General features: G+C 41.1%; 1 protein-coding gene across 1 annotated transcript in view; it reads right to left on the minus strand.

Moving 5' to 3' along the window:
- The window catches only part of SUCLG2 (succinate-CoA ligase GDP-forming subunit beta), a 244413-nt gene that overhangs the window by 7837 nt on the left and 210412 nt on the right, over positions 1–26164 (minus strand). The window contains exon 10 of the mRNA XM_081820393.1: positions 11152–11272. Within this exon, the coding sequence (XP_081676519.1) occupies positions 11152–11272 (121 nt within the window). The remainder of the gene's footprint in view (positions 1–11151; positions 11273–26164) is intronic.

Raw genomic sequence — 26164 nt, forward strand, 5'->3', positions numbered from 1 at the left:
TTATCACAGGGCTATGAACAAAACTACTCTCCAGTCTGGATGTAAATGGGAGCTGGGCTTTTTTTTTTAAAGGATTATTTTAATAGGAAATCAGGTTTTTTTTTGTTTTTTTTTTTAAGAATGCAATAGTTGGCACTTATTGAATATACACTAGGTGCAATTAATGTCTGTTGGGTACATGAGTTAAGGGGTTCACAACCTTCATAGCAACCCTAAAGAAGACCTCGTTTTTATCCCCATTTTACAGATGAAATAATTGAACTGGGAAGCTTAGGAACTTGCCCAATGACCCCAGCAAGTTAAAGGCTAAGCCAGGATTAAGAACCCAGGTTTATCTGACTGCAAAGCCACATGACAACCACACAACCTGGCCTTTTAGAAGGAATCCTAGAGAACCTTTAGGATCAGTCTCTTGTTTTCACTAGAGGAAACTGAGGCCCAGAAATGTTAGATGATTTGCTCAGGTCAAATAACCAGTGAACCATGACAGGTCTGACTCTCGGTCTGGTGTTCTAAGTCAAGGCTGTTCTAAATCAGCTAAGAATAGGTTTTACATTTTTAAATAGTTGGGGAAAATTCAGAAGAATAATATTTTGTGATACATGAAAATTACATGAAATTCAAATTTCCGTGTCCATAAATAAAGTTTCACTGGCATATAGCCAAAGTGATTCATTTACAGATTGTCGATGGCAGAACTGTTGTGACAGAGTCAGTAGGGCCCATAAATCGATAAATACTTCGACCCCAGCTCTAAGCAACGGAATCTTTCCCCCCTCCACTCCAGGGAGAAAGGAGGTCAGTGGAAAGAACCAAATTCTACAAAGCAGCAGATCTCTCCTAAAACGTTCTCTGTCCTTTTGCCCTTGATCCTCTTTCATTATTCTCCGTTTAAGTGACAAGCAGATAGAAGAGGTCCATTTTCTTGGTGACATGTAAATTTAGATAACTTATCACATCTCTTTTGTCTTGTTATTGTACTGTTAAAAATGGAATAATTCATTGAGAATCCGAGGTAAAGTCCCGCTGCATCAGCAGTCCTCCCTTGTTGAGACGAGGGACACCCAGTATCTCACACCTCGCTCAGCACACTGCCTCCAGCCCCCAGAGTCCCTGCCTCAGTTGAGTTAGGAACAAGAGCTTGGGTGACAGCTAACATTTACTGAGCCAGGGCCTGTCTAGTTTATTTTAAAACTCATCTACTTCTTACAACAACCCCATGAGACTGCCATATGTACATTCCCATTTCACAGATGAGAAAACTGAGACTTTACACCCGGTTTGGTCACCGAGAAGTTGAGTGACCTTGGGAAGTTACTGTAGTTGGATGAGTATCTTTCAGAAATGCCTTGTATCCCTCACATTTTAGAAAAATAAAAAATGACTCAAGATATCCTATGGGACTATATCCTGTGTACCCCTTTATTCCTCGATAATTTCTTCTGCCATGGTAAGAAGAAACCACTTCTGAGAGTGGGAGTGTGGCAGGTATTCTCAAGATGCCCGCTGGAGCCCGCCTCTAGTGGCAGAAAGCTGATGGCCAGGTTGTAAGGAATGGTGTGCCTGGACTTAGGATCATGCAAGCAAGGTTGAGGACCAAGTCTAACATATAACCATTGAGGGCGTATGCGAGCAGCTGATGCTTTTGCTTTCAACTATGTTAATCCTCAAAAAAAGCAACATATATATATGTTGGTATGGGAGGCTTACTATTAAACAGGAATGGAATGAATCCTCTGGCAAGCAAGAATGCCCTACAATTCTGTACCTACTAGGAATAGGGCCATTCCTGTAAAGAAAGGATGTTCTATACACCTAAACATCTGCATGGACTTTCCTTTCATGTCTTCCTTCAGTCTACCTCATGGCTTTCAATTCATGTATATTCTAACACATGGGTGATTTCAGGAATTCTCAAAGGTAATTTTGGCGGTGTGAGACTTTTGTCTGGAATCCCGACTCCGGACCTCCACGGCTGCCCGCGAAGGAGCATCAGTGCATTTGCTGTCCGTGATTCCGTCCCTGTGTGGGGGAATGCCTGAGAGATCTCACTGCTAAACCGTTCCTTGAGAAGTTAGACTCTCAGAGCTTAATATCACCCAAATCTTTCTTGACTTTTACAAAACCATTCAGAGCTGAGGATGGAGGGGGCTTTAGACTCAGAGACCATGGGGACTTTCTAGAATTCTAGGTCTCGCTGCTGGCCTCTTCTCTACCCACACCAGGCTGCAGCTTACGTCCCACTGTCTGTCTTTGGAATGAAGATTTATCATGGCAGAGCCATGCCCATTCCTTTCTATATTGTCCACACTGCTTATATGCTACAATGGCAGAGGTGAGTGACTGCAACAGTGGATCCATGGCCCACAAAGCCTAAAATATGGCCATTTACAGAAAAAATCTGCAGACCCTTGGTTTCTACAATCCACATGTTTGGCCCTGTGGCTGTGGGGTAAGAACCAGTCTCATCTCATCCCTTTTCAGCTGGCAGCCCCCGCTTCCTGCTTCTGATGCTGCAGACAGCTGGGTTCCAGTGGACGGCACTTGGCTCAAGTGCTCGCTCTCTGCTCCCACCTCTGTGGAAGACAATGACCACAGAGCTCTTTGCCACTGAGCTGGGCTATAGTCTCAACATCTTTCTTGGCACAGCACTGCAGGCAGCCACTGCCAATAAAGAGAAGGGGGCAGGAGATGAAAGCTATTTGTCCTGCCTGTTCTCAAACATTCTTGTGGAGTCTTTCCTCCTAGATAGCTCTGCCTTTGGGCAGCCTCAAGTTGGGACTCTCTGGGAGAGTCTTATTAACAGGACCCACCTGCCACCTCTAAAATAGGACAGACAGGATCTACCAGGGTGTCCCTTTCCTGATGGCAATGTGTTCTCTCTCTCTTGGGTGGTTGACCAAATACGACTCTCAAGTGTTATACAAGGAAACTGAGGCATGAAGAGATGAACCAACTGACTACTCAGAAAATACCCACGAAGCAGACGGTGGTGTCGTGATGCAGGACTTAGAATGCGCCAGCCCCCAGACTGGCCATGCTCTAAAACCACTCCTTATTAGAACTGCCTCATGGAAACAACTTCAGGTTCCTGTTTTTGAGGGAAGGACCACTGGCTAGACTGAGGAAGCCACCTGACCAAAAGGCAGCCCATGCCCAGGGCAGACTAATCACATGGATGGCATTCAAGAGGTGTTTCCTTCCAGGCAGAGCATAACAACCCCGGTCTCATTTCTGACTACCACTGGCTCTGCACTGGCAGTGGAGACACTTCTCTGACTGGAATGTTTGAAAGGAGAAAGATGGCATGTGTAGCCCAGAAGCTTCTGCTGCCTTTCCTTTGGACTGTGCTCTCACAGGGAGCCCATCCTGCCACTCTGGGTCCGTGGTGTCCGTGACTGGGTGTGTTTGGGGTTCAGAGTAAGAAAGATCACTGTCGGTATACAATAAGGTGCATCCTTCACCTTCATCGGTAACGAAAGTGGTATTTTGGTATCTTAGATCTTTGTCATATTTCTTACCAGATTCCCCACATGGGGAAGGATCCATTGGGTCCCCTGAAAGACCCCAACAACGTGGACCGGTTGGATGACTACCTTCTGAAGGGGTGCTGAATAGCTTTTTCTTGTGTAAGGCAGCGGATGCCCAACAGGGCAAACATTTTAGTTACTTACATGAACCCTCTAGAAGTAAAATGAAAACTCAAAGTGCCAAATCTAGTGGGTTTGTCTGGAAACTTAAATATTTGATCTAAAAAAGCTTTCACTACCCTAATGCCTTAGGTTAGGTCCTGTGAGACTTGGTGTAATGTTTAAATGCAGCAAAGTTTAAACATTCAGAAGTGTTTATCGATTTAGACAATGAGAGGATTTAAGGCTCTATGACAGAGCAGGATTGTCTCCAACGTGTCCTCTGGTTTAACCTGCTGATGATGAATTAAACACTAGGGAGAAGATGCCAGTGACTGGGAGGGAGGAGAGGTGACAGACATCAACAGGAAGTGAAATCAGTCCCAGAAAAGGTGCATCCACAGGGGACCGTGACGGAGGAAGGAGATGAGGAGAGGAGAAAGCAAGGTGAGGAATAGGGTGTGCACTGGCTGAGAAGATCTGGCCCCTCCTCCCAAAGCCACATTTCCAGACCGCAGGAGTAGAGAGCAGGGAAAGGCGTGCTTGGAGAGGCTGGGGGTAGGGGTGGGGGGACAGGTCCACCAGGATTAAGCAAGGAAGAGAAGATGAAAAACTCAGTACAGACCAAACGTTGGGAAATGTGCAAAGAGGCCAGGGGGTGTTAAGGGACAGAGAGCCAGCCCCCAGGCGCTGCTGGGCATCCACACTCACTCCGCCCAGGATCATGCCGCCACTCAGCCAGCGGCCCCTAATTCTCTGTGGACTCTGAGGGGAAGCCTCCAACCTAGGGCTCAGATATCCTGAACGAAAACTTTTTTCCAGCTAGTCAGCCACAGCAGTCTGCCAAGGCTGCCTTTTTGATGGGAATCAGAGGAATAATTGCTGCCCTCCTCTTGGTCTCACACCCTCCCGTAAGAGAGGACTTGCAGAATGCACGGCCACCAAGTGTGTGGAGACACAGCTGAAAACTCTCCGAACACTTGGAGGTTTCTTTTCCCCTTGAGCCGACCAAAGCATCATGTAGCAACTTTACTGTGTCTGCGCTAAGAAAGACACTTGACGCGCATTGCTCTGGCTGGGGCTCAACTTCCTCCCTATTGCAGAGAGCAGCAATGAGGTCAGGTCCACACAGAGGAGGTGCCTGTGCCTTGGTGGAGAAAGTAAAAGAAACTGGATACAAAGTTTCTGACTTAGAGACATTTACGTTCTCAACAACTGTAAAGGGAGTTAAGGGCACATTTAGAGGGATTGACAAGGATAAGGAAGATAACCCACAAGGAACTCTTGTTTCGAAAGCTATTTGTCAAAAGAGAAGCAAAATGTTTATGTTGCTGAAACAAACCTTCTGGTACTGTATGGAAGAGTCAAACTGAAAAGATTTGGCTAAGAGATAAAGGATCCAATCTACCAATCATCCAGGCTCATTGTTATTTATAGCTTAACTTGGAATCATAATGAACACCTGAGAGAAAAGCAAATTCCTCTTTAGACTTATTTGAGATATAGAAGTTTGCTGCAGGGGCGCCTGGGTGGCTCAGTCGGTTAAGCATCTGCCTTAGGCTCAAGTTATGATCCCAGGGTCCTGGGATGGAGCCCCGCATTGGGCTCCCTACTCGGTGGAGAGGCTGCTTCTCCCTCCCCCTCTGCTTGTGCTCTCTCTTTCTATCAAATAAATGAATGAAATACTTTTTTTTTTTTTAAAGAAGTTTGCTGCAGATTTAAATGGGACAATAAGGAAAAATGATTTTTTTTTTTTTTAAGTTCTCTAAAGATATTGGCGGGCCCTGATCTAGAACAGTAAAACTGCCCATACAAAACCCAAAGCTTTGGCTAAAACATCTCTGCACCCTGAGTACACAAAGGTGTTAATAAATGTTTGTACATTTTTCAAAAATATCATGGGTTGGGATAAATTAACCATCTAGGTAACTTTTGTGCCAAGTATATATACACGTCAAAAAGGAAAAAAAAAAAAATCTCAGATTATTTGTTCTCTATTCATGCCAGAAACAACCGTGTACAAAAACTAAACTTCCCCCCAAAATGCAATTGCTCGATTTACCTAGGAGTCTTTTAAATAAAAAATAATCCTGGGTCTCAGCTGGTGAGTTCTGTTGTGATAAGGCAAGTAAATACATGTAATTACAAAATTACCATCTTCAAAGAGGAGAGTAATCCTTTCCTTACCCACTGGTAAAACAGCTTGTACTTATACAGCTGAGAAGAAAGATTTGTCCATAAAATCCCACTAAATCAAGCCTGATTTGATTGATTAAAACTTTCCTCATCAAAACATTTCTAATACACTGTGTGTGGCAACGGAGTCTTGAAAATATGGGTCACAGATTAATGAGAATTATGGCAAGGATCTTGGATCTTCTAAATGGCCACTTAACAAGCAAAACTAACTTCTTTATTTATAGGAAGTAGTTACTACTAACAAAACCTGTTACTGGCTTTTGAAATGCCTGTTATCTTGGTCATTAAAAATCTGACATTTGTTTAGACTATACAGCCATGTGTCAGAGATTCTGAAACTTAGCAAACTAACAAATGTTAGCAATAATAATTATTTATTACTGTAATTCAGACCCCAGTCTGAATTCTTCTACCACACTAGCTCTTATGTGTCACTAAGCTTTATCACAGATGCTGGGATGATGGCCACCTTTTCCCATCTCCCTTTCACTAGCTGGATGATGGTGCACATTCTGGGAATGTGAACCAATTTTAACAATATGAATAAATATAATTGAAAAATTCATCAGTTAAAACAGAAAGTACAGTGTTAAATCAAATTAAATAGCAACTACCAGTAGAATTGTCCAAAATGTTCCTGCCTCTTTATACCACTTTGTTTTCCTCTGTTAGCACAGATGATGAAGAGTTGTTTGTTCAGAAAAAAAAGATCCATATTATGCTCTAAGGTTGGGTAAAATATGGCTGAATGCACAGACATATGTGGGAGAATTTGTGTTCCAGCCCAGAGAAAGCTAATGAAAGATTTATACTGAGTCTAAGAGAAATTCCTCAAAAGGTCCTGGTAGTTAGCAACTGTTCCCCACTGGAAGCACTGAGAACCAGACTTTCTGTGACAGGAGATTTTTGGTTTGGGTTGGTTTTTCCTTTTAACTAAGCTGTACTGCAGGAGAACAGTTTCTACGGCAGCAAGACCTGCGTGTGGTTTACTGGGGGACTTCAAAATGGGTTGACTTACCCATTTTTCTATCACATTTCTCCTTGCTAAATTCCTCCATCTCTACCTCCACACGTGTTCCATCTGATGTTATAGGTTCATCTCAACTAAGGATGACTGTACCCCAACGTTATACTCTTCCATTCTCTCTAGCTGGTTCCCACTTCTGACCTTCCCCAGTCCGTCAACCATCCTTCATTCTCCTGGTCATTAGATTTAAAACCCAATGCCCCTCTTTTTTCTCTCATTTCCTTTCCCATCTCTGCTGTTGTCTACTCTGCTTTTAGTCTACATGGCAATCCTGCCTGGGTTTTTAGATTCTAGCTAATGTTGTAGACTCTGGCTACTGACATGATTTTCCCACTTCATTTCCCAGCCATAATATGTTGCTGCAAAGCCACATTACTCTCTCCAGGACAGCCTTCTGATCTACCCGGGTCCTAGGTTTCAGGTTTTACCACTATTATGGTCCTGGTACCAACTGCGAAGTATGGAACAGATCTGATGCCTTGCTTCTGATCCTTTACCAAATTCCCTCCCCTTTCCTTTCCAATGATTCAAATCTTATTTCCATGCTCATCCTGGAAACTCTCCTTTTATAATATCTCTCTGCTAACTCACATCTCTAAATGTACTATAATTATAGTAGTCAATGTTGAGTAAGCTTAAAAAGGAGACTATGCCAAAGAAAGTGGGCTGAGCTACACAGGCACTCAGCTTAAGGGACACATTTTACAGGAGTCTGCATTCCCTTAACATAAAGAGCACTGGCTTGTTTTCTCTTTAGTTCCTTTTACAGGGCCTTTATGGGTAATACCATCACTGATTTTCTTCATTTTGTTATCTCTGATTAGTGCCAAGAGCAGAGTTAAAGTAGAATTCTTCACTTTTCTCTTGTACCAACACAACGTGGGGACAGGTCTGATTTGGTGTGGGCTGTTGGTTTCCCAGAAATCACATATGGATATTAGTGACCTTCATACAAACCATGTTGAGTGCAAGAGACATTTTTCACACAAGAGACTAATTCCTACAAGAGGAAGAAAAGAACACCAGTAGAACTCCAGAAATGTCAAAAGCATTCCTGCTTTTGGTTTCTTGATAAAAGGCTCTCGATGCTTCTTATGGGATAGGGGCCATTCCAGGGAAGGAGAGGAGTGGCAACGAGGTCACCATGGATATTTTTAGTCTACATAAATTTGGGGGGACAGTATCCTTTTTGAGTTCTTCTCAAATCATCACATTCAATTCTCCATGGTACATTGCATGGTGGACATTGCAAGGTATGGATATTTGCAAAGATTCCACAAGCTCTGCTGGTAGCTCTCTGGGATGCCCCAATGGCTACCGCTACTAAGACAGAAGCAGTCTATTAAGGTCAACACCCATTAACATTTTGAATCTATTATCTTGTATTGTTCATTTTTCTTTTTTCTTTTTGTTTTATTTCCCCATTTATCTACTAACTAACATGGCTTTTTCTATTTCTACACATCCTACTTAATATCTAAAGCTCAATGACCCAAACATAGTATTTATTATGTTAATTAATGAATTAAAAAAAACACAAGCATCTATTTTGGAAGTACACTAACTTAAAAGATACAAATCTGATTGTCTAACAAACTGAGAAATTTCAAAGCTTCTTCCTAGTGGCTCAGATAGACCTCTGAGGCAGGCAACAGAGATTATCAGGGGAGAAAACGTTGGACGTGGTATTTTGCATAGTTCAGCATGTGTATTATCCAGATACACACAATACGGATAAATGAGAGGGGTCATTTAATACTTCTGGAACACTAAGTGCAGTGTGAAAATAAGAGAAGTGTTCCTTTTTAAGAAAAAATAGTGAAGTAGAAAAGTAAACTGGGGTAACTTTCTTTTCTATGAATATACCTAAAATTAATAATTATGGGCCTCTACTAAACCACTCAGGCACAAAGGGGATCACAAGAAAGGAGCCCACAAAAGTATATCCTCATTTCTAGTCATTTCTAAGCAACAGACACGAGTCTAATCTGCTTAAGGAGACTTGCTCCCCTTGAAGAACACAAGCAGAGATGACTTTTAGAACCTGAGGGTTATTGGTCACCTGGACCCTGAAAACACTGTGACATCCACATTTTAATCAGAATTATACATACATTGATGAACCCACTAACTTCTTGATCAATTTTTTCATTGCAGCCTTTCCAGTAATTTCCCTTTTATTGAAATTATTTTTATAGGGATCAATTATGTCGCATTTACATTTTTAAGAAGATTTAATTCATTCATATGTTCATATGGTGCAGACCTACATTTGTAAGGCAGAGAGTCTCAGGGAGAAAGGTGAATGGCAGAGAGTGAGAGAAAAAGGAAATAGAAAGAAAGAGGCGAACAGAAAACAAAACAAAACAGGCTGCAACTATTCTAGAATCCTGACCTCAAAGGACAGGGATACACAGCAGGGTCAAAATATCCCTGGACTTGATCTGGAGGGAAAGGTGTCTAGGGAATTATGGCACTGGCACAGAGGTGGGGAAACTGAGCTGTCCCAAGAACAGCACTGCAGAATTCTACTCCTGGGGCTGCTTGGTCACTGTAATCTGAACTTGTTGAGCAGGTAGACAGGCCTTCGGCACAGGTTCTCATACTGGAGTGCCTGTTTTTGCATCTCTACTACAGTGGTTTTCAAAGTGTGGTCCACAGAACCCCAGGGGAAGTCCCTGACGTAAAAACTACTTTTATCATAATAATAACAATATTCTCTGTCAGCACAGGGGCGGGTAAAATAACTGGCATGTTACCATGGAATCAAAGGTGTGGCACCAAGCTGTAGGAATGGCCACTGTATTTTCACCACCACGCACTTAGAATAAGAAGTTGCCACTTGCAAGTAAGAATGTCCTTGATGGACAGTAAATGAATATTAATTTTATTAACTCTCAACTCCTGAGCATAGGACTTTTGAATACTCTGAGTGACTGAGTGGCAAGTACACATAAAACAAGTCTGGTGTATCCTGAACTACGATATGCGTTTGTGCAACTGTCTGAGTAGCAAGCTAAACCACCCACTTCTCTATGGAACGTTATATTTTCTTGGAAGAATGACGGACACACTGTGGTTACCCTGACTTAGGAATGTGGCACCCATTTTCTCCAAAACGAGTGAAGCGAGGCTGTCACTTTGAGGAAAGCAGCTGACTGTTGTGCGGCTGATGATAAAATTTATACCTTATTTAAAGTGAAAATTAGATTTCTGGAAAAGCTGCATCTACCACCTTGATAGCATCCCAATATTTAGACGTTTTGCCGATGAGAATGGTGTGATAGGAACAAATATGAATTTTTTGATATTGTGTGTTGAAATGTGCCAACCTTTGGAAGATCTGCATAATTCAATATTTTTCCATTTGCATGGTACTGCAAACCATACATGTATAAGATCCATTTAATGTGCAAGACAGATCAATTGATTTTTATATAACAGAGTATGAAGTCCACTGAAATACTTTCAGATTTCACATAATACTAATCTTTAAAAAGAAACTGTAACTTATTAACTTTAGTGTAGTACCAATAAAGAAAATTCACAACTATATGAAATGGTTATTAAAAACCCCTCCATTTTTCAAATAGATATCTCCATGAGGCCATATTTGCCTCACACACTTCAACCCAAACAACATATTGCAACAGATATAATGCAGAAGCAAATATTAAGCTAGACAGTAAATAAAGGGATTTGCAAAAATGTAGAACAGTGCTGCTATCCTCACTAAAATTTTTAAAAGATAGTTATTTTTCATAAAATGTATAGCATATATATTTATATATAAAATATACAATATAAAATTATTGTTGAAAAAGTATTTTAAAAGTTCCAAGTAGTTATACCTGTTACCAAATTAATTTATTAATTCAATAATTTAATTATGTAATCAATTAATACCGACAGTTATAACCCAACATAAACCTGAGCTCTTTAGGGTCTTCAATTTTAACAAGTAAAGGAGTTCTAAGACCAAAAGGTTCAACAACCATTGCTCTCCCATGATGAATAAATCTTGGAGTAGCATTTCTCAGAGTGTTTCAAAGCACTAACCCTCATGAAGTGATCCATACCTGAAATGAGTTGAGAAAATCTGGAGAATCATAACCTATGCCAATCTTGGAGAGAGGCAGTCCTTACCAGCCTGGTAGAGACTCAGAGAAGTATTTCTGTAGAACATCTGTTTCCTCCTACTTAGCCCAGTGTTTCTTTACGTTGTCTCAGGAAGTCTGCATGTGCAAAACATGCTGGGCACCTGATCTTGGGCACTGTGGAAATCTACTGACTCACCTTCCAGCCGGACCACCAGGGGCACCTTGAGTTCCAGCTCTCGACAGGCTTTGGTGATCCCATTGGCAATGATGGCACAGTTGACAATTCCACCAAAAATATTGACAAGGATGGCTTCCACCTGAAATCCAAAATAGTAAGGTGCCCGTCAAAACGCTGTTGGCCGGCATTCTCAAAATTAACTGCCTGAGCAATAGAGACAATTAGAATAAGACTTGTTGTTACTGCTGTTTTTTTTAACCACAGAATATAAAATATAGGACAAAAGGCCCACAAAATGTTAAAAAAGTTAAAATTTAGTACTGAATCAGTAAATAGCAATATATCATTACCCTATTAACTCATATTCTCTGATCACTCAGTTCTCTGAACTCAACATGAAATCAATCACCACTCATTTATTACATACTCTGTTCTGCTTTTTCTTATATTGTTGTCTAGAACTGTTCCTTTATGAGTACTGTCATTTAAAATTTTATGTACTTATTTCTTTCCCTCCCCCATGTTTTATACTTAAATTTTTATCTGTCACAAGCTTTAGGGAGTATTTCAAAAGTAGGAACGTAGTGATTATTTGTTGTTTTGTTTTAGTAGGTAAAGATTCAAGTTTTTCCATGCTTCCTTATTACCTCTTCGATATGCTAGAGGTATATTCTCAAAAGCCAGAAATAGTTTAATTATCTTAGATAACATTTTTGATTAAAAAAATGAGCCCCAAAAGAATGAGATACAAACTCACACCACAAGTAAGGATCTGAGGAAAGTTAAGTCAGTGACTGGAAATTTTTCAGAAATGTAAATTTAAACCCATCATGTTAACCTGTTTGTACGTATTCCATATTCAAAGGCATGTGGGCAAAAAAAAAATAGACTCGTACTGACTTGATAAATAGGTATAAGAAAATCCTGTATAATTAACAGAAGAACAAGATAATGAAGAGAATTCATTACCTAGATTAATTGATAACACCCACAGAAAATGGCTATTCATCAAGCCGGAGGCATCAAAATTCCAATGATGGCATCACAATTAAATTAGGGTACACCAAAGCATATATATGTGTGCTGCATGCCATTTTAAAATCCTATTATTTCAATATGCTAAATTAACTTCACAAAATATATGAGGAGGGACACCTGGGTGGCTCAGCTGGGTAAGCATCCGACTTTTGTTTTTTTCAGCTCAGGTCATGATCTCAGTATCGTGAGATCAAGGCCTGCGTGGAGCTCCACGCTCCACGGGGAGTCTGTTTGGAGATTCTCTCCCTCTGCTCCTTCCCCTACTCTCTCTCTCAATTAATCTTAAAAAAAAAAACATACAAGAAAAGAATGTCTTACATGTGTTCTGCACTTAACTGTTTCAGAAAGTACCCAACATGAACCCTTATTTTAAATTTTGATCCTTGCCTGAACCCTATTCAGTCAGCCCAGTGAAGGTTAGCCCTCTGTAGCTAATAAAGCTACACAGAGAATTCACATGATGTGCTCCAAGGTTACACAGCTAACATGTTGCAGTGGTGAGGCTCAAAGTCAGCTCTCATTCTTCATGCATGCCAGCTACTAGCACTGGAAGCCTGGGCAAGGGACATACCCTGTCCTGAACATGGTTTCTTTATCTAAAAGGAGGGAGTAACAGTCCCTAGCCTCTAAGGTTGTTGAGAGCCCTAAATGAGGTAATACACATGAAATGCTTAGCACATGCCTGTAAGGAACTTAACGGACATTTATACATGCATTTATTTCAGCAAGCAACAACGAGCATGGACAAGTTACCTAGACAACATGTAAGAAAGTAGAAAACCTCTCTCAGTACACTACAGCTATGCTGAATTAGAACAGAACAGAGGCACACACTTAGTGAAGCTCAATAAAAAGGTAACGTCTTAAGAATAAAATAAATGAGCAATATTTTTCAAACCAATTAGAGATTGGGGCCACTCCCCAAACAGAAACCTTCCATTACCATTCACAGCAGGCTGACTGGTAAGCAGAAGCTTGCTTTCTAATGACAGCTATTAAATGCTGTTAGCACCGGGGCTTGGTACAGCAGTAGTCTCCAAATAGCTGTGGGATGGAGAGGAACTTGCCAAAACAATGGAATAAAAAACACTCAAGAGCAATAATGACTCCACGGGGCCCGAGAGAGAAACTCGGGAACCGCTGAGGCTTACGCAGGTTTGTGCACAAGGACTAGGCTTTTCTAGTAAAGTACACACAGCCACATGTACATCTCTGCCACGTTTCAACCTGTACATTCTTTAAAGATGAATTCAGAGGTCAACAATTTCTTGGTGAGCTTTTCCCGCCTCATCAAGTTAGGGTGAACAGCTTGGTTTCATCCATCTTTATAGGGTAGTTATAGCTCACACAAAAAAAGCATGTGAATTCACCTAAATAGGAAGGAGTAGGGGAGTGAGAAGAAGGGAAGAGGCCCAGGACCCCACGACTCAGTGCTCTTCCGTGGGTGCCTGCCCTGCAGTGAGTGTCAAATCTGAGCTCTGGATTTGGTGGTGCTCAGCTTCCATGAGGCTCTCATATGTCAGTATCTCACAGCATCGGGCATTAAAAATAGATACCCTTCACTCAGCAACTTGTACCTGAAAGTAAGCCAACCATGTGCACTGGCACTGAACCCAAGGAAAAGCCCTTTTTTCCAACAGTGGAGGAATGATCAGTTGCCTTTGTTAGACTCACTGAGAAACGGACTGTTGTTCTCCCGTGGAATTTATTCACCTCTCACCCTGCATCCCCATCCCCAGTGTGCAACTCCCTTGTGGGGATCGCCTTTGTGCTCCTCCACAACAAGACCATGTAGTTTGTCCAGCGACAGCTAGCGCAATCCACGACATGGCATAGTCATCTAATAAATGGTGGTTTCAAGAGTGAATGAATTAAATTAATTTCAGTAAATGTTTAATGACCATCCTCCTTGTACCGGGTACAGAGTGAAGGGCTTAGGATATGGAGATGAATAAGATATCATCACTGTCCTCAAAGAATTCAAAGACTAGTTTGAGAGCCAGACCAGTAAAATGGCAGTTACAACCCAAAGTCTATAGATGATTCACAGAACTAAGCCCAGGGTGGGGCCGCGATGCAGACAGCTACCATGGAAGAGGTGATGTTCTGGTCAACAAAGAAAGGGAAAGAGTAGGAAGTCAGGTAGCAGAGAGCAGCCAGGATGAAGGCAGAGAGGGGTTACCCAACTTAGTTAGTTCAGGATCTACAGACTAAATGGGGAAGTAGCACAAGATGGTATGGTTACAGAGTTGCAGGTGCCAGAGGCCAGGGATGAGAACTTGGCTCTTTTTGCTTATTCCTTCCCTTTCCAGAGCTGCGTGAAGGCAGGTGTTGAAAGCAGTCTCCCTTGGAGGGGGCTAGAGGGGCAGTTGTAGGAGAGGCAGGGAGGGACAGAGAAAGAACAAGCACATGAGCAAACATGAGCTGAGAAATACAGTCCATGGGAGAGCATAAGACAAGGAGGGAGGAAGAGAGAGAGGGAGGGGGAGAGAGAGAAAAAGAGAGAGAGAGAGAGAGGCTGAGAATGCAAAAGGGAGAGAGAGGGAAAGTTGGTGTGGAAGAAAGAAGGAGAGAGTTTAACCAATACTAACAACGCAGTTAGGACCTCTATGAGAACAGGAAGACACAGCAGTACTCACAAGCTGCTTAGCTCAGGGAAAGGGGATTGTTTAGAACACCTGCTGCACCACAGAGCACGGAGACGAAAATCACCACCCAGGGTGGAGGGAAGACCCCACTCCACCAGAGATGATGCCATTCTCTCCCACTATAAAGTAATTTGCTGCAGTCACGCACTTCAGTGGAAATCTGATTTAAGGTTTCACTCCGGGTCAATTTCTATAATTAACGACTGTAATCTACAGTCTCAAACTGAGAATGAAATTAAGATGGTTTGAAAATGAAAGCCTCATGACATCATTATTATTATTTAGCATTTATAAAGCATGTCCAATTTTCGATGTGTGCCTCACGTGTCCATTCGTTATTACAATCACTAACTGTTGTTCCATGACAATACCAATAGCAACTCTAAGTAGTCTTTTTGTTTTGTTTTGTTTTCCTGGCAAAGAGAATGTTTAAAAAAAAAAAAAAAGTCAGTGGTTAGGTATATTTAGGTACCAAGAGACTTTCCTGGAAGATTCCTAAGTGCTTTTACGAACAGGCTTTTCCGAATTCTCAGGTGAGAATTACAAGAGTTGCTATTTACAGTTTCAGAAAAGTTGAAGATCATCTAGTGAGGCAGATCCGGTGCCAGAAACACTGCGAAGGCCCCCAGCCCCCAGACGGCGCCTCCCACGCCGAGGTCTGCAGTGGCTTGTTGGCAGTTGTGCAGGTGATCGGACAGCCAAATGCGGGTTTTTCAAATGTCTGTGTGTGTTTGACTTTGCAAAATATACTCTGGCTGCAGATTTGAGTCCACAAATAAAAGTAAAGAATGAACTTCAAAAGCAAAAAGCTTTATCAAGCTCCTTTCAACCCCGAATAAACAAACCAACCAACAGAATCACTGCTAAAACCCTTTTCAGCAACATCATCTTTTTGAGTATCTGATGAATGTTAGGGAACCCCAGACAGATTAAACTCACACACACAATAATATTTTTGGATAATTTTAGATTAAATCCTACAACCAAACGCTCCTTTAGGATTTGTCCTCAAAGGCAGATAATGGTAAAGGATAACACATAGCGTCTGTGCGTATGGTAAGAGTAGGAGTTTCAGGGGAATTGTGAGTTCTCTGCAACTATTTATAAAATGCTGTTTGAATGTGTACTTTTCTGGGAAAAGTGTCCATAAGAAAGCAAGAGTAATAATAGTTACAAACAACAATAGCTAATGCTTACCGGGCATTTAGCAGATGGTAGACAGGATTCTAATTATTCTACATGTATTAACGTGTTTAACAAATGAGTAGTATATGAGGTGGGTATAATTATTTTCCACTTTACAGATAAGAACACAGAAGGTACTAAAGTCCTGGAGAATCACTGGGTCCATCACTTCATCTACTGTCAAATATCTTTCAGAGCCAGCAAACGAGGACCTACAGTATGTACCATGCTTACTATTTTCCCCATTCATTACCACCGCTGACTCCACCGCAAGCATGGGAAGCAGGGGCTGCCTACCCCATCCTCAGATGAGGAAAGGTAAGTTCAGAGAGATACAAACAATCCTGTACTGATGATGTAGCCAGCATGTCATCAGGATCAAAAATTCAGTTTTCTTCAACATTATCCTACTTTTTTTAAAAAGACTTTATTTATTTATTCGACAGAGAGAGAGTGAGAGAGCACAAGCAGAGGGAGCAGCAGAGGGAGAGGGAGAAGCAGGCTTCCCGCGGAGCAGGGAGCCCGACGCGGGGCTCGATCCCAGGACCGCGGGATCATGACCTGAGCCGAAGGCAGACGCTTAACCGACTGAGCCACCCAGGTGACCCTATCCTGACTACTTTTAATGAAATGCCAGATTGCTCAATGAAAAGTGAGTCATTTTTTCAAAATAAACTTTTGAGGGCCTATTCTTTCCTGGGCACTCTTCTAACCATTGAGTGTATCCAGTAGCTAAGCTGTCAAAAGATATTTAAAGAAAAAAAAAAACAGACAAAAATGTTCTATATTTGTATCTAAAGTTGCAAACTGTAATAACAGTTATCGGGGGAGAAAATAGGGGGTACTCTGAGATCACAGAACAGCACCCACGTTACACTGAGTAGTCAGGGAGGGCCTCTCATAGGCAGTGACATTTAATCTGGAATCAGGAGGACGGTCAGGAATAGACTATGGAAATTAAGAGAACGATGAAGAGTAAGTACCTCGAGACAAGAGGATATCACAGGCAAAGATAGAGGAGCAAAAAATAACGTGGTGGATTTGAGAAACTGAATAGAACCCAGAGTACCATGTACCTGGAGCTTGAGAAGTGGAGTGGTGGGAAATGAGATGGACCACCCTGGCTGGGGCCAAATGACGCAGAGTCTTCACAGAATAAACACCATGAGAAGGAGTTTGAGAAGCTTCTGGTTTCAAGACAACTGCACAGCCTTCAGGTATGCTGGGAAGGGAACTATCATTCATTCAGCCTCCACAGTATATTTACATTAAGTTTATAAGATGGGTTTAATGACCTCCATTTTATGAACTGCCTGAGGCTCACAGAATTTAGGGTCTCCTAGCTGTTAAGAAGTCACAGTTCAAACCAAGGTCCGTTTCACCTTACCATAATACGTGGGCAATCTTAGGGGTGCCACTGACATATACCACACATATGGGGGCTGGCAAACATTCTCTTAAGGGATCGTCAGTAAATATTACAGGCTTTGTGGACTAGGCTGTGTCCCAACCACTCAATTCTGCCATTGCGGCATGAAAGCTGCCACAGACACTATGTAAATGAATAGGTGTGGCTGCGTTCCAATAAAACTTTATTTACAAAAAAGCAAGTGGGCCAGGTTTGGCCCATAAGCCATAGTTTGCCACCTCCTGACACAGACATGATTTGATTCATGGTTAGCCTCAAGTTCACTGCAACCACCACCCTGCTGCCTTTGCATCATTGGAAATCCCTCTGGTAGAACTTTTCCTATCTTAAGTTCTCTTCCTTTGTTGCACCATGTTCTTGCCATCACTGTAGTAGCAGCTGATTAAATGAATGTGTCCATGCCAACTTTAATATCATTTCTCTGAAACAAAGTCTGTACCTTTCACAAATTCATAAGCTGTCCTGAATGCCTCTTCATTATTCTCTTTCTCTCCCTAATGTTGGCTGGAAGCAAACAAATAAAACTTCACCAATAAGCAAGCCATTCTGTGACCGTTATTGCAAATGGTTAAGTACTGTACTGCATTTAAAACATATTGTCGTATATACATTAAGCACAGTCAGTGCAACTACTGGGTTTTGCCTCTGCTTGTTCTAATTCAGCATGCTAACTTGGTCCCATCACAGTAGGAATGCAGAGAAAAATCAAGCAAGCATGTTTATACTAGGCGAGATAAGGACATTTTTTTAATCACAAGTTATTTTAATTCTGAATGTTGTTCTTGGTTAAGCATCTGTTTTTGTTAAACTGCTTTTCTCTTTTTTGTTATTTTTATTTTCCTGCTGAATTCTAATCATGTCTTCTAATCCATTGGCAGCCAACGAAGGAAAATAAATGGTGAAGGAAATTAGATGCAGCTTGGATAATTGATGTTTGTATGCCTGGCTTTAATAAAAATACTCTGCTAAATGAGAGGGGAGTCTAAATGGATTCAGTCAATAAGGAAGTGACTCAGGTGGGGAATTCAATCTTGGGTTTTGTTGTAAACTTACAAATAAGCCGACAGCTCAGTTCAACTAGGATGAGCTGCTCTGGCTTGCTTTTCTACTTTTAGTTTGTTCTTGAAATTTGAAATTATTTTCTTTTGTGTGAATTTAAGCACTACGATCGCTGGGTTGAAGCAAATGACACACCCTCTAAATCTCTAGGAATGATAGGAGAACAAGAGTATTTCTTGAATAACTCACCCTCTCACTCTGCCCTCTTTAATTTCTTTGTGAGTTCACACAATCCAGCCTGAATCATCTCAGAATCAAAAGGAAGTATTTTAAACATCACACTTCCTATCAAACATTTTGGCATTAATTAATTGAGATAAACCTAACCATTTTATTCCTACTCTGCAGTCAGTTATTCCAAAACTGATAGCATGGAAAAAGCACATGTGGATGAAAAATATTTGGATGGAGAGCCAAGTTTCCATTAGGCGTGATGTCTGAGAACAGCCAGAATAAACTGAGAGAAATGTGTCTAATTTGTCCTTGATCTATTCTCTTCTTCCTGAATTCCTTCTCGAGTTATATCCTGAAATCTTCTCCTCACTAAAATAAGTAAAATGGTATGGAGGAATAACATGCATTGCATGTTCATTTTCCTAGGTGCTAGTAATTCCCCTAGGAAGTAAGCTGAGGCTCAAAGAGCTTCAAATAACTTGTTAAAGGGCACAGAGCTGGGAAGCAATGGAGCCATAAACTGGACCAAGCTAGTCTGACTTCAAAGTCCATGGTCTTTCTCCTTCCGCTAGCTATCTCTCTATAACCAGTGACTTCCATGATTAGTCAAAAGCCCAGCTCTACTTTGCTTCTATTCTAAATTTCAAGGGCACATTTCTGAGTCTTATATTCTAGTGCCCACATATTTCTTGCTTTCAAATCTCAGTGCCCCATTAAAATGGATCAGAGGTCAGATATCTTTTAGAGTTTTGTGGGCCAATGGGTTTTGGTTCTGCACCACCCAATGTTTCCTGTTTACTGATAAAAGCGTTGTCCAGAGCTTGTGGTTTACAATCCCTACTTAGATGGGATTATAGAGTGATGATGATGCTGTAAGAGTGGATCCTGGCCCTCAAAACCTAGAGTCTGTCCTGAAATAGAATAGATGTCTCTGCAAGACCCCTCTCTGCAGACTGAAAAGCCCTCTTGCTCATTTCTGTCATGCTGAAATTTATCCCTTTGCCACTGTTATTATTATTAGAATATAGAAATATTAACTATTTCTAACGATGATCAGTAAAATTCTAATGGAGAATTGTATCATTTGAGACATAATTGTTGATACAGATTTTAAGTATTAGGTGATGGAATGGTCACTGGAAGGTACAGTAACTCTGTGGGGCTATTTGGAGTACTGTGTTGAGAATAAGATTAGGGCCATGACCTGGTTCAGTGGGAGGGATCTGCCACCTATAAACAATGCCTGTCATGGCAGTGGGGGAAAAGAGTCACATCAGTTGTGTTTTATGTTTGTCTCCCTAATCTTCGAGTCATTTAACACAAATTTTGATAATCAGAACTGCATGTCAACATTGCCATTCCTTTACAAAGAAAAATTAGACAGTAAGGAAACCTAATTCACATCTAGCATAATCATTACAATTTCAATAATTATGTATGTTTAAGTGTATAAAAACCAAAAAAAAAAAAACGAGTATCCAGCACTAGATAGGATAAAGTCATCTTCCATTATAAAAACTGGTTATTTTATTTATTTGAGAGAGAGGGAGAGGGGGGCAGGCAGAAACAGAGGGAGAGAGAGAGAATCTTAAGCAGGCTCCACACCCAGTGCAGAGCCTGATGTGGGGCTCCATCTCAAAACCCTGAGATCATGACCTGAGCTGAAATCAAGAGTCAGATGCTTAACTGACTGAGCCACCCAGGTGCCTTGGTTATTTTAACAGGTTGAAAAAATACTATGAATACTGCACCATAGAAATTATAAAGCCATACTTCCTCCCCAGATGAATGCCTGTTAGAAAGTGAAAGCTTTCCAGTGTGTGTCCTGGGAAGCTCTAGGCCTATGTAATGTTTTATGAAAAAAGTCATCTGATGAAACAGTATGGATTCTAGCTTATGAGAGCTTTAGCAAACAATCTGTGCCCTAATTTGCAACATCCTATTTTAGTCATTTTCTACAAGAGTCAAAAGGATGGAAGTTTGATCGCCAGTGAGTTCAGGAGCTGGTGTATTGAGTGTTTGAATGGCACATGGACCTAGGGTCCTTCTCCCCAAAGATACCAATCATGTCACTATTTGAATCATTTTTATAAGTAAGTGTTTGCAAAACTGGAAGGCTTTTGTAACTGAGAACACCAACCATGAATGCCAAGGCCAGTCCAAGGACCCTTGTCAATACAAATGGTTCCCTACTTGCTAGTAAACACTGTGGCTGGGGTTAAGTCAGCTATTAACAGGAAACAGGAAAAGGAAAAAAAAAATCTAAAGATGGAAATATTGGCTGGCATTATAAGCAGGCACAGGAGACAAGAAGTTAAAAGGACTGAAGGACACAGGTATTTGAGGGAACAGCACAGACGTGTTTTTTATTCTTTGCAGAGACATCTCCCACATCCTTTTGAACTGAGAATCAGAACCATTGTTAAGATTACAAAAACCACTTGGATACCTAGAATGGCAAATATATGGTTCTTTTTGAGTGTCATGTGTTCAAAATAGCTCTTGCAAAAACTTCTATGATGTGTAATTTGGCCACAGAGCTATCTGAAACTAAAAGGAAAAAAAAGAAAACGAGCAAGGAGATTTTGGTCTTACCCATCCACCAGGAAGCATCAAAGGCTTAAAAAAAAAAAAGAAAAAAAAAGAGGCATACAATTCTCACTTAAGAAATCAACTATCAGAATTGACTGTTAAGAATCATTTTGGTTACAAAACTGCTTTCCCAGCTTAACAGATAACTGCTTTCAAGGGAGGATACCCATTGCTCACAATGTAATATCTATATATTATTTGTAATGGGAGCTACATTGGTGCAGATTAAGAATATTTATTGGCACATTCTTCCTGAGTAGTATTTTGTCCCATCATTTCAGACTTATGTCATCTTGATGAATGTGAATATGTATATTCCATCATCATTTGTTAGAGAGTTAATATAGAGAATACCCATAAAATTGGCAACTTGGTAGAAGAGCCATTTATTAATCTATAAACAAGATGTCTATCTATCTACTGTTGCAACATAATAGTTTTCACAGGATAACTGTTCCTACAAGAAAGGGGGGAAAATGCTTCCATGGGTGATTTCTTTGCCTGTATTCATGACTGACATCAATTAAACAAAATTAGCTAAGCAGACAGAGCCAAAACTTAGGACCACAGAGATTCACACTTCACGCCATAGAGAAATGGAGATAAATTTAGTTAATAGCAAAACCCACTGCTTCTGTAAATAACAAGTCTAGTGTAAGATGAAGGTGGCATATAATGATTCTGTGATGCTTCATACATCTGTTCAGATAAACCCATTTGATTATTTAGTTTTCTGAAGTTACAAAGGATTGACAAAAATTTATATCAAAACCACTAATAGATAAAGAGGTAACTGGGAAAAGTCAAAATATAAGCTTCCAACTAAGATCTTAATAGTTACAAGCTATGTATTATGTACTAAAATTTATATTAAAATTTTTATATAAAAATTGTTACCATTTTTATGTAAAATAAAGCACATTTTAAAAACACATACATATGTTTCTTCTCATAACAGATCATTCCAATATATTTGTGAAAATCAGTTTACTGCCAAAAATTTTCTCTGTATTTGCTTCCAGTTTATTTTCTAAATTCCCACTCTTTTTTCATTCCAGTAAAAGGACCTCAACCTCAAATTTCACACCCAGAATCTTAAACACAAAACAGTCATTGAAGATAATATTTCTTAGCATCAAAAGTTTAAATTCAGGTAAATCAAGCAAAACAAAACGAAACAAAAAACCTCCAAGAAAGTTACCCATTAAAACCTCTGTAATTTTAAGATCAACATCCCATTTGAATTAGGGTTCCTCTAAATTGCCTGGACAGAACTGATGCCCGGTAGTATTTAATATCAGGAGGAGAGGAATCTACGGAATTCATTTTTCAACTCCTAACAGCATCCGATATCACTGTCACCAAAAAATATCCTGAGCTAAACACAATATTCTAAAATTACTGTGATATTACTGTCTGACCTTGCTGTAATCTGTTGTGTGGAAGTCTGATTCATTTATTTAGTGGTTCAGCAAATGTCAGAATACCATGTCTGGAGCAGATTACTCCCCACAGCCTACTAGGAATGAAATGTAACAAAACTCTTTTCACCTCAAAGTGGTCTAAATCACTGGCTGGCCACACCCTCTCCCACCCATGGTTAACCTTTTGTGGACTTCAGTGGAGTTCTCAAGTTGTTAGACTTTATTTACAAAAGGATTCCCAAATATTCTATCCCTTGAGGCACATGTTCAACCAACTATCAAAAAGATGTTATTTGGGACCTGTGTTACAGATCCCTGTGCCTCTCCTGACCCATCCCACCCTTTTCCACCTTGCTCCTCTGGAACCTAGAAGGCTGACTCTAGGGACCACAGGAAGGGGCTCCTTTCTCTGTCTGGCATCTGGGAAGCCTCTGCAGGTGCAGATGGACCTGCAGTCCGGGTGTTCACATTCCTCCAGGTTCCTCCCAGTGAGGCTGTCTTGAGTGAGTGTGTCCTTCCACAAAAGGTCTTAAGATGCGAACATCTTAAGAAGGCCTTCATTACAGACATTTTATTCTAGTTAAGTGACCACCCCATTCTCTCTTCCTTTTGGTTTAGGGATCTAAGTGGTCCTAGGCTGCTAGCTCCCAATTCCTGCACTTTCTCTTATGGTTCCTATACTCCCTACCCACACCTTCACTATGCATTTCGTTGCAAATAAATTCTCCTCCATATACCATGAGTTGAGTGAATCATCATTTCCTAATGAGACTGATAACAACATCCTATTTTGACCAGCCCAGCTTGAATTTGAGAAAGTCCATTCATCTGAACCTTCTAGAACTGGAAGGTTAATTGTTTGTTTAGTTCTCCTTTCTCTATAACATACCCGCAGTCCTGAGTTAAATAATGAAATAAAAGTAAAAAAAAATTGTGAACACTGTCAGTTCAAGCCATTTTAATGAGTATTATCAAATACTTCTTTCTCTGGTTCTTTTTGGGAGATGGCTAACACCTAAGAATCTGAAATTATTGCTCATTAACTGTCTGGATCTACATCCAAGGTAAAGGCAGAAAGAGGAAAACAAGCCAAATGCTTTATTACCTTGGGTCCTGTCCATTATAAATGACAAATGATAGTTTGTTAGGTGAAAACGAGCTTCTCAGCACTGAAATGGCTCCATTTGGTTTATTAGCTGCAAACGAAAACTAAGGAAGGACCATCTAGAAGATGACTTGCAAATCTTATTTTCAGCATAATGAAAGATAGGCTCAATAAATCTGAATCCCCATGTGGCCTCCCAGTCTGTCTAAAAGCAGAATACAAGTAACATGAAGACAAACCTGAAAAGATGGTTAATAAGTAAAAATGTAGGTCTATAGTCCTAGCAAAAGATGATGTTTAACTTCCATGATACTACACTGACCCAGTTGTAAGCAGTGACCTCACATTTATCTCAAAAGTTACATTTATTCTGCTTTTCAAGTAAATAAATGGTGTCATTGAGCTGTTAATAGTCAACAATAAAATGTACCCCAAGGGAATATGTACAGGGTGGCTTAACAACCAAGAAAAAAATGTAGGCAAGGGAGAGAAGCTCTCGAACTATGTAAGATCTCTATAGCTTTGCTGGGAAGTGAGCATCACCTGGTAGGGCCCCACATGCACACCTACTCCTGGAATCCATATAATTCAGAGAAGTATTTGCTTTCCTGGCATGTTAGAGCCTCCTCCTCTTTTCCCTAAACACATAATTGCCCTTTATGCTCTGAAACACCTGGATAAAAATAAAAATCCCTTTATTTGCAGAAGCCCATCCCTCCCCCCTATATCCCTCAGTTAGGATTTATTTCATAAATGTGCATCTATTTCAAGCCTGTTCATATCCTACCAAAGTAGAAGCTCCTGGGAGTCACAGACGCATTTTTGTAAAAGCCTTGAAGTGATCGCTTTTTGCTTCTTCTTAAGATCATCCTGAACATCATGTCCAAGTTTTCACTCTACAAACCTTGGAATAGTCTTCTGAGTTGCTCAGGACTAGCTCAGGTCAACTCCCATTACCTGTGTGCCTTGACTAGGTAACACCTCTCATAATGTCCACTCCCGCCACACATGTGACCTGTCAAGTTTCCTTCCACACCATGTCATCTAGCTGCCCTCCAAAGTTCTCATCAGCTAGCTGGTAAGACAAGAATCTCTGCCCAGTCGGAATTCCTGCGCAGTTTCATGCTATAGTTCTCAGTGGCCGTTGTGACAGAGGCATGGCGTATCATGAAGGTGGCGGTCCTTCCTAAGGAAGTTTATACCGCGAGACTAAACTTCAGAGTGCCAGCCTCTAACTGGAGAGAGGGGTTGCAAACTCAACACCCTCCAGGGCCACGGAGGTGAAGAAATGAGTCAGGAGGGCCTGGATTAAGACCAGAGATTTCGACTTCCTGGAGAAGACAAGCCTTTGCTGCTACATAACCCAGCGGATGGTTGCCATGGGAGTGCAGGCCTACTGTGCTCAGACCTTTGCATTTTCCACGGCCAGGAGTCTGGATTTCTGAAGACACCGAACTTCCTAGACAAAACGTCTGTGAGAACTGCATCTGTCCCCAGTGCTTCACCACTGGAACCGCCTCAGCAGCCAGGCACGCCAGCGTGCTGGGAGGGCCCCCCCAAACCCTCACGCTTCCTTCCTGCTGGGGTGGGCACCCTCTTGGCAGCTTTCTGATACTCCCTCTCTCCCAAGGGATTTTAGCATCTCTGCATGTTCAGGAATACTCTGGGGGACAAGTGTTGCACGTGTGAATGGAGGGATGTAGAATAAAGCTCTAGAGGGAGAAAAAACTAAGCAAGTTTGAAGAGGATATCCCAACAGGATTTCGTAGGCTAAGGAGAGCAGAATGAAGAGTTAGAGTGTGAATCCACATATGGTAACAATACTGCTAATGCCAGAAGTAGTGGTCAATACTTATTGATCACTTTTTAAGATGCCAAGTGGTTTTCTAAGTGTTTTAGACGGGCTAACTTACTTCTATCTCACTATGATCCTATGAGGAAAGTGATGGTTTTCCCTCTTTTACGGTGGTACTCAGCACAGGGATGTTAGGAGGTGTCCCCAAGATCATACATCTGGAGAGTGGCAGGTCCCAGGGCTCCAAAGCTACTATGTCATACTCCCTGCCCTACATTCCTTCCCCACAGGACCTCTGTCACCCCAATGTGACGTGACATCTTGGCTCAAGTCCTTGGCTATAGCCTGAAACACCTATTCTACATAAACCAATCCAACCTGAAGGGCCAAATCCTCCCATGAAGATTATCTTCTGTGGTGGTTTTAAAATCTGTCCACACATTTCCTTACACCACACACAAAAATAGACTCAAAATGGTTGAAAGACCTAAATGTGAGACAGGAGTCCATCAAAATCCTAAAGGAGAACACAGGCAGCAACCTCTTCGACCTCAGCCGCAGCAACTTCTTCCTAGAAACATC

Source organism: Leptonychotes weddellii, chromosome 1 (genome assembly GCF_054177405.1).
Source record: "Leptonychotes weddellii isolate Sample4059 chromosome 1, ASM5417740v2, whole genome shotgun sequence".
Lineage (NCBI taxonomy): Eukaryota > Metazoa > Chordata > Mammalia > Carnivora > Phocidae > Leptonychotes > Leptonychotes weddellii.